Raw genomic sequence first — 9,766 nt, 5'->3', positions numbered from 1 at the left:
GGCGCGGCGGGGCCCCTCCCCCCTGCAGCCTGGCGCGCGCCGGCCGGGCCGCACCGCTGCGGGCTCCGCGCGCGCGGGCCATGTCCGCCTTCTGCCTGGGCTTGGCCGGCCGCGCTTCAGCACCCGCCGAGCCGGACAGCGCCTGCTGCATGGAGCTGCCCGCCGCGGTCGCGGACGCAGTCGGGAGTCCAGCCGCCACTGCCCTCGTCTCCTTCCCCGGGGGCCCCGGGGAGCTGGAACTGGCGTTAGAGGAGGAGCTGGCGCTGCTGGCGGCCGGGGAACGGCCGTCCGACCCCGGGGAGCATTCTCAGGCCGAGGTCGGGCCTCCGGCCGAGGGGTCCGGACTGCAGCCGCCACCCCCCCAGGATCCCGAGCTGCTGTCGGTGATCCGGCAAAAGGAGAAGGATCTGGTGTTGGCGGCCCGGCTGGGCAAGGCGCTGCTCGAGAGGAACCAGGACATGAGCCGGCAGTACGAGCAGATGCACAAGGAGCTGACAGACAAGCTGGAGGTGAGGACGTCCCTCGTGGGATAGGTGGGAAGCACGGAGAGCCCGCCTGGCCCTGGGCAGCTTCGGGAGCCACTCACCCACCCCACTCCTTCCTTGCTCACGCTGCCTCAACAGAAAACCACCTAAGGGGGAGGGCCTTGCCCTTTACTGGAAGGCTGGAGGGTTTTCAGTTATCATACCAGCGCAACATTGAATCCACCTGACTTCAGTAAATGGGTCCATGCACAGCCCCAGCCCCGCTGTGGGCCATTCTATATATGTATTGTACACGGCATCTAAAATAGAGCTTACAGTATGACTAATTTATACAGCGCTGAGGTGATGTCTGCACAGAGAGAAATGAGAAAGTCGGGAAGCATTTAAAATATGCTCCAGGTTTTCAGAGTAGTTAATCTCTAATCAGGGTGTTAGCCTAAAGCCTTCCAGTTTTGGCGTTAAGGCCTCCAGATGCCCTTGTCTTAACTTACCGGCAGCTCAGAGTTGTGGGAAACAAGTGCTCCTAAAGGAGCTTTATATAGCCTTCAAATACTCAGGGATTAGGAAATGTGGTTCCATTGCAGAAATCAGGCAAGCCTGGGCTCAGCATGTGACTGTTGGTAGTGGATTTAATTTGGACCTCGGCATTTATGTGTATTTTGTATTTAAACAGTATGCTTCTGTGTTCGGGCCTCATGCATGCAATTCGATGGCCACATGCAACCTAGGAGAACCATGTTACTTTAACTGTTATAAATACCTCTTAAAGTGTCTGTAAAATTTCTGCCAATTCTCTGGACCAAAGTCTTTCTCAGAGCTATGCCTGTTTGTTTTCTTGCCCTTTACTGGAAAAGGGCCTTGAAAGTGGTATGGAATGCCAGCCTTTCTAAATTAGAGATTTTTTTTAGAAAAGGGGGTGGGGGGCATCTGTGGCAGTGGAGAGGAGCTTCTTTTTGTTTGCCTGTGCATTTACTGTTGTTACCCAGTTTGGTTGCAACCAGTTCTTTTTATTCTTAGTTACAAGAGAATAGTACAGTTCTGAATAAAGTCTGAATTTGACCCTAGTCTGCTTCCATATCTCTGCTACTGGTTGAACAGTCAGAATGTAGATTCAGAAACTTTTCTGTAATAAGATTTAAGTGTGTTTGTAGTCTAGCGACCTACCAAAAGTAAATCAGGGGGGAAAAAAGGAAACCAGTGAGTGCCCTGTAGTTCACTTGGCCTGTTAACTAGGTCTGCCAGTCGATGAACCCCTGAGATACCTCTCTGAAAAGTGGTTTGTGAAACCTATAGGTAGACTGCCAAAAAGCAACCCAATGAATTGAATTGTTTAATTTTCACTTGAAGTAGAGGTCTAGAAATAAAAGGGTGTCTTTTTTTTAAAATGCGATTCGGTTACATGACTCTATGTAAAAGTACTGCTGCAGAGATTTATACTTGTGATTTGAAATTCCTTCAGTGAGGGACTTGATTGAAGAGACAGCTAACTTGAAAGGAACATCATATCAGTCAGTTTGATTACTGATAGATTTCAGAGTAATCTTGAGTGTGCAGTTACACACATCCTGGGTTCCATGTGGAGCCTTTGTACATTTCTTCAACAAAAAAAAAAGATTTAAAAATTGTGTAACAAGAAAGGTTCTATTGTAAAAGAATAAATTACCTTTGACTTTTTGCTATTGACCAAATAGACAATAATAAATAATTTAAAGCTCTTAGTTTCTAAAATCTTCATTCCTCTACAGGTTACCATATGAACTCTAGTGTTAAAAATTTATTCTAATTTCTGGAGGTTGTGGTTGCACCACAGTGTGAATGTACTTAACACTACTCGATTGTACACTTAAAAATAGTTACGATGGTAAATTTTATGTTATGTATACTTACATTTTTAAACTGTTTATTTTTAAAAGCCTAATATTGATCATTACTGAAGATGAGTATTGGAGGGTTTAGTTACACTATTTCTTCAAGGTATATTTGAAGATTATCATTAAAAATTTTGGGGTTTTTTAAAAAGTACATTTAAAAATATCTCATGAAGATATTGTCATTAGTTCCTTGTTAATTCTTTGAATTCTTGTTAATTGACTGAAACCTAATAGAGGACTATTTAATGTGATACCTGCAATGAACTTTCTTCACAGTATATTTTTTTAAGCAGCCTACATTTTAGAATGTCTGCTTAGACAAAATACTGTCTTAAGTTTAACACCATCACTCTGCTATATTTTCAGTTAAATTAAATATTTAAGAGTAGAGGACCAGTCCTTACTTTAAAAAGCATTTGTAATTTTCCACAAACTGTGAGTGGAGTCAAACACATTTTCTCACAGGTTGTTTTGAAAGATTAACATATGAGTGGACTCTGAGAGAATGTTGGCTTGATTGTTAAATAATGAGATTGGTCTTGTTTTAGTCCCCTCTGTTCCCTTACCACTTCAAAATTGGCACCTTTCTAACTTCAGGACGGACAAGCCATTGTCAAGATTTTTTTCTACCTATTCATTAGTTAATACTGAATAGCTTTCCAGTTCTGTGTGCCAAACCTGAGATTTTGTTTTGTCATTTAAAACATAAAGTCTTGATTTTATACTGCGCTCTCATTTAAAGGCACATTCTTTAAAGTCTATAATGGTTTAAAGGTTAACAGAATTTTTTTTACCTGTATATCTCAGAGTAATCTCTGAAGATTAATTTAATTTGAAAGACTGGAAGATTTTGGTCATTTTTTCCACCCTTAAATTGACTATATTTTATTCATTCACTGAATTATATTTCATATGCTTAGAGTTCTAAAGTTATTTTTTTTAAAGATTTTATTTTATTTCTTTTTAAAGATTTACTTCTTGGGATGCCTGGGTGGCTCAGTCGGTTAAGCGTCTGCCTCTGGTCCAGGTCATGATCCCAAGGCCTGGGATCGAGTCTCACATCAGGCTCCTTGCTCTTCAGGGATCCTGCTTCTCCCTCTGCCTGCTGTTCCCTTGCTTGTGCTCTCTCTCTGACAGATAAATAAATAAAATCTTAAAAAAAATAAAGATTTATTTATTTTAGGGAGAGAGAGAGGGCAGGGTGGGGGATGCAGAAGGAGAGAGAATTCTGAAGCAGACTCCCTGCTGAGCATGGAGCCAAATGTGGGGCTTGAACCCAGGACCCTGAGACGATGACCTTAGCCGAAATCAAGAGTTAGCAGCTTAACTGACTGAGCCATCCAGGCGCCCCTTAAGATTTTATTTTTTAGGTAATCTCTGTGCGCGCTCTGGGTCTCAAACTCATAACCCAAGACCAAGAGTCCCATACTCCACCAACTGAGCCAACCAGGCACCCCTAAACTTATTTTTTTTAAGATTTATTTATGTATTTTAGAGAGAATGTGGGGGTGGAGGGGCACAGGCAAGGGAGAGGGAGAGAGAATCCCAAGCAGACTCCCTGCTGAGCCTGGAGCCCTGTGCAGGACTCCCATCATCTCAGGACCCTGAGATCAGACCCCAGTCAAAACTGAGGGTCCCACACTTAACTGACTGCACCGTCCAGGTGCCCCACTCCTAAAGTTATTTTTAAAAATTTATTTCTTCTGGAGGCACCTGGGTGGCTCAGTCTGTTGAGCACTGGACTCTTGATCTCATCTCAGGTCTTGATCTCTGGGTGGTGGGTTCAGGCCCTATGGCTTGGCTCCATGCTGGGGGTTGAGCCTACTTTAAAAAATTAATCTGCATCTACAGTGAGCCCTTTTGCTTTTATTATTTTTTTTTTTATTAAAAGATTTTATTTATTTGAGAGAGAGAGATAGTGAGAGAGCACACAAGCTGGGAGGAGAGGGAGAAGCAGATTCCCCACTGAGCAGGGAGCCTGATGGGGGGGCTCGATCCCAGGACCCTGAGATCATGACCTGAGGCAAGGGCAGAGGCTTAACCAACTGAGCCACCCAGTCACCCCCGCCCTTTTGCTTTCAAATCTTATATCCAGCTAGGTCCTTAGTTTTTTTCCCAGAATATGAACTAAGATATTAACTTGGATTTATTTATATACTTTTTTCTTCAAAAATTAAATATTTAGTTTTTAAAAACATTTTTAACATACAAGATCCCCTTTTTTCCTATTCTAGCTTAGAGTGAATTTTCTCTTACTGCAAAGGTAGTCTTTTCCCTCAACTACATTTTCTTCTTCCTTCCTTAGGCCAATTCTTATGATTCTAGTACAGTTTTTTTAAAGGGCAGAACAAGTAAAGTGAAAATTATCACATAATGAGAGTCACTAGTAGATTTGGGGAGGTAAACCTAGAGGTCCTTGTGTTCAGTGCTTGGTCCACTTAAAAATTAGTACTTTTTCATTGTATATCTTGGACTTAGGAGAATGGTGTTGCTTTTTTGATTCTTTGCAGAAATCCATTTTCTGTAACAACCAATTTTAGGTGGGCTAATGATATTAACTCTTATTTTTTCAGAGTTTTCAATAAACATTTTTTTAAGAATGGTTTCAGATTTACAGAAAACATGGAAAGATGGTACAGTAAGTCTCCATTATGCCATGCACACAGTTTCCTCTGTTATTAACATATTATGGTACACTTGCCATAATGAAAAAAAAATAATATGGATACATTGTTAACTAAACTCCTTAGTTTATTCAGGTTTCCTTAGCCTTTACCTATTTTTTTTTCTCTGTTCCAGGATCCCATCCTGAATACATTGCATTTAGTTTTCCTATCTTAGTCTCCTCTTTGCAGTAGCATTTTCTTAGACTTTTCTTGTTTTTGATGACCTTGACAGTTTTGATGTTAACTTTCCTTCTTTTATTGAGGTATAATTAACATATAATGTAACATTATTATTAGTTTCAGGTGTAGATATTAACTTTTAAAATAATACGTAACATAAAATAAATATAACATATAAAATGAATAACATAGAACCCCGACCTCCATACTTCCCAATATGCTGCCTAGAGTTTACTGGTTAATTTCACTTAGTTGAAAATACAATGCTAGAAAACCTTTCTTTGAGTAAACAAAAAGTTAAATTCTGTACGTTCATTAATAGCAAAGTCTTGATTGATTTTTTCCAGTGTTCAGGGAAGTCTGAATTAGGAAGTTTGTCACGTGATCAAAGAACTATAAGGACAGAATAGACTGATCAGCACCACCTGTCTCAAACCGTCCCCCAACTCCAAGTGGATTGGATTGTTTTAGTTGCTTGGTTGGGCTGTTCACTAACAGCTGTTTGCTGAATATTTTTAAGTCTCTCTGTTCTTTTAGAACACAAGCCTAATTTATCTGGCCTCTCAGTAACAGTGTGATTACTGAGTTCTTGTTGTTGCCTTCTGCTCAATCTTTTTCATTTTGGAAAAACTGAATAAAACCAAGTATCACAATTTTAGGATTGCAATTAGCATTTGTTTCTGCATTTCATCTTTCTGAAGTCTCTACGGTGACTAAAACATTTTCATTTTTGGAGTTTAGCAATGTTGAGGGAAGCGTAGAGCAGAAAGTTCTCATGCTGATGAGTAGAAGTCCCTCCCTTGTCCTTCCTTTCCCTGCATGCTCCAACCTGAGGCTGTATAAAGTATAACTATAATGCGACTTTTTCAACAAATATAGTAGAGTGATTATATCCAAGTGAGTTATCTCCCAGAAGTGGTCAACCTGGGAGGCCATACATTATAGTAAAAATTGCCTTTGCTGATGTGATCAGAATTTTCATTTCACTGGTTTCATCTTTTGGCACATTATTTTGACTGCTCAGTCATGGTATATTTTCATCTTTTGGGGATAAATTCTACTTCAAGAAACATCAACAAGTCATTCAGAGCAAAAGAGGGGAATAAAATGACAGGATGAAGTGGGGTGATCTCTTTTTTAGACTCTTATTAGATGTGAAATAACGGGACTGATTTTCATTTTCATGTATAAGTGTACACTGGCCCTTAAGGCTTCCCAAAAGAAGCATTCCAAAAAATATTCAAAGAGTGAGAACTTGGATAGGATAAGAGCGTAGCTTCCCAAGTAGAAAAGATGACTGACCACTCTGAAGAAGATTCATATGCTCATCTTAGCTTGTTGAAACTATCACAGTGCTTGATATCAACCTTCAGTGCATTGGAATTTCCTGTAGAGCCAATATAGATAGGCAGATAGATGGATAGATAGATGCATGTCTAGCCTTCATCCCATTCTTAACTAATCACAGTCTTTGGGATTAGGGTCCAGGAGGGTGTATTTTCAGCAATTATTATCAGGGCTTTTCTGAGAGCCCCCCCGAATTGAGGACCATTGCTTTAACTTCTTTTTAATATACTCCTTGGGGTATAGACTTTGCTTTCTTGTACATAATATGCTTTTCAAGTAGAGCATACTTGCCTCTGTAAAGAGACATCCGTATTTGTCTCACAGAAACAAAAAGATACTCTTATTTCCTTCAAAAGAACCCTTTTTTATTGAGCTGCTACTTCAAGCCATCTGTATTTTTACTGCATACCATTTGTCACACACAACTCCCTACTTTTATCAGTCTCTCCCACTAGAAAGAAAGCTGCATAAAGGCAAAGACATGTCTGTTTTACTTTTCACTGTGTCCCCAGCACAGTGGCTGACCCATAATAGGTACTTAAGAATGAATGGATGGGGGCGCCTGTGTGGCTCAGTCGTTAAGCGTCTGCCTTCAGCTCAGGTCATGATCCCAGGGTCCTGGGATCGAGCCCCGCATCGGGCTCCCTGCTTGGGGGGGGGGGGGAAGCCCGCTTCTCCCTCTCCCACTCCCCCTGCTTGTGTTCCCTCTCTCGCTGTGTCTCTCTCTGTCAAATACATAAATAAAATCTTAAAAAAAAAAAAGAATGGATGGATCAGAAATAAATGTACAAGGCTAATAGGCCATGATTTAAGCAGATCTGAAGTTGAACTTGCTTGATATCAAAATATAATGCTTTATATCACAACAAATATTTATTGAATTGTGATTTAGAGCACTAACAGAGTCCAATGACTTAAACACAAATCCCAGCTCTGCCATTTACTAGTATTGACCTTGAGCTTGTTACTTGACCTCTTATCTTCGGTTACCTCATTTGTAAAAAAAAGATGGTTAATCTGAAGGATCTCTGGAGTTCTTTCCATCTCTGAAAATTCTTTGATTCTGAGTGCCTGGTATTATGTCAAGCAAAATAGATGATTCCAAAAGAAGCCTTAAGGACTCGTTTTAAGTTGTTTAAATGTATATAGTTCACCAGTTAACTCGGTGACTTGCTGAATTTCAAGTGAATTCCTAAGTCCACAATCCCATTCTCAAGAAAAAGAATAAACGTAGTAATATTAAGCATTTTAAATAGGAATGGCATTTTCTTTGTGAAGCCAAACTCCTTCCCTACTTTGCAAGAAAGGAATGTCTCTGTACCTGTGAAATAGGCAACTTTTCCCATGTGGCAGAGTGTTTTGTTGTGCTGACTGGCTGGGAAAAAGAAAAGTTAGGAAAGTGTGATAAGAGAAAAAAGCAAAAGGCTGTGAATTTTGAACAGTTTTTAAATCCTCTTTGCTTCTTACCCAGCACTTAGAACAAGAGAAACACGAACTAAGAAGACGATTTGAGAACCGAGAAGGGGAATGGGAAGGGCGCGTGTCAGAGCTGGAGAGTGATGTGAAACAACTTCAGGATGAGTTGGAGAGGCAGCAGGTTCATCTACGGGAAGCAGATCGAGAAAAAACACGGGCTGTCCAGGAATTATCAGAACAGAACCAGAGGTTATTGGATCAACTCAGCAGAGTAAGTCACAAGTTAAGAATTTATGGTACAAAAATACTGAAAGTTGAAACCAGAGCTGCTGTGTGATGTTGGTCATACATATGGTAATAGGAGTTCTGATTTTTGTTGCCTTTGGTGTTGATATCAACAAGTTGAATATTTTTCACCTAATGAGAACTTTAGCTGTGTGAACTAGGAGTCAGGAGCCAAAATCCTTACCTGTCATTAGACTTTGAGACTTTGACAAACGCTTAACTTGGGAGTTTTTTCATTTATAAAATGAAAGAATTGTGCCTAATGATTTCTGACATTCCAGAAAGCTATAAAAGTTTATGATTCCTGGGGCGCCTGGGTGGCTCAGTTGGTTAAGCGACTGCCTTCGGCTCAGGTCATGATCCTGGAGTCCCTGGATCGAGTCCTGCATCGGGCTCCCTGCTCGGCAGGGAGTCTGCTTCTCCCTCTAACCCTCCCCCCTCTCATGTGCTCGCTCTCTCTCATTCTCTCTGTCTCAAATAAATAAATAAAAAAAATCTTTAAAAAAAAAGTTTATGATTCCTTACCTAGAGAAAGTCTGTCATGGGTAAAATTATGTTAATGCATTTAGTTCAAATATTAAATGGTGCCATCCTTAAACTGAAAAGCTTAGGGAAAATTACTAGAGCTAAAGATTTTCATTGATGTTACATTTGTGAATGTACATTTCTTCATATTTAAATGTGAAAGGAGGTATATGCGTATCTGTGTTTAAAACTTGTTCTTTTTATTTCATATTAAGTAAAAATTCTTTACTTGTACATTTATAGGGTGGTGTCATGAAAGTATTAATTAACCAAGGTTAAGACTATGAAATCTTTGCAAGTTTGAGTTTGAGGGCTGAATAGGTAGAAATCTAATTTAAATACAGAACATACCTTTTTAACAAATGCAGGAATGTTGTTAATGCCCTGGTCTTTAAATCCACCTACTTTTGAAAATTAAGAGCTGGATTTACTATGGTACCTCAGTCCTTCTTATGTGTTGAAAATAAAACTATTAATTCTTCAGTTATCAGAGGAAAAAAAGAACTTCTAGTCCGATCTCATCCCATAGGTCATGCTTAGGTTTTTGGAGAAGGCTTAGCTAGAGCAGCACATGGTAGATTTTTGGCATTTCCACTAATTCAATGGGTAATACCATGTGAAGTTATTTCATTAGTTTGTCATAGTTGCTTCCCATGGGTACCTTTGTGCTTCACTAGGAAGTGTGAGGTAAATGCTCCCACTAGAGAAAGGGAGATGAGGTAGGGGGAGAATAAAGGTGGGAATAAAGGTGGGAAGGAGGGGGAGGGAGAGAGGGAAGGAAGAAGGAAGGGAAAAAAGAGATGCCTGATAACTTGGAAAATAGCTAATTGCAGGAAATGTCAACTCATGTGAAAGGTGAGAATCCAGATGATAAGTAGAGCTAAAGATCTTGCCTGCAGGCTTCCCATCTAAGGGATTTAATCATCATTTGATTGGCTGGAAGGGAAGAGTTGGACAGTTCTTCGAGAAGTCATTTCAAGGCCAGTTCAGT

The 9,766-nt window shown here is 40.3% G+C and overlaps 1 protein-coding gene across 2 annotated transcripts in view; it reads left to right on the top strand.

The window, feature by feature from the left end:
• The first annotated feature begins 80 nt into the window (after window positions 1-80).
• Window positions 81-9,766, top strand: part of BICDL1 (BICD family like cargo adaptor 1) — a 103,562-nt gene continuing 93,876 nt past the window's right edge. For both annotated transcript variants that reach the window (XM_044921117.1, XM_044921116.1), the window contains exons 1-2: window positions 81-509; window positions 8,021-8,236. In XM_044921117.1, coding sequence (XP_044777052.1) covers window positions 81-509; window positions 8,021-8,236 — 645 coding nt within the window. The remainder of the gene's footprint in view (window positions 510-8,020; window positions 8,237-9,766) is intronic.

This window comes from Neomonachus schauinslandi, chromosome 14 (assembly GCF_002201575.2).
Source record: "Neomonachus schauinslandi chromosome 14, ASM220157v2, whole genome shotgun sequence".
NCBI lineage: Eukaryota > Metazoa > Chordata > Mammalia > Carnivora > Phocidae > Neomonachus > Neomonachus schauinslandi.
Note: the sequence above shows the minus strand (reverse complement) of the source record. Positions and strands in the feature narration are given on the sequence as shown.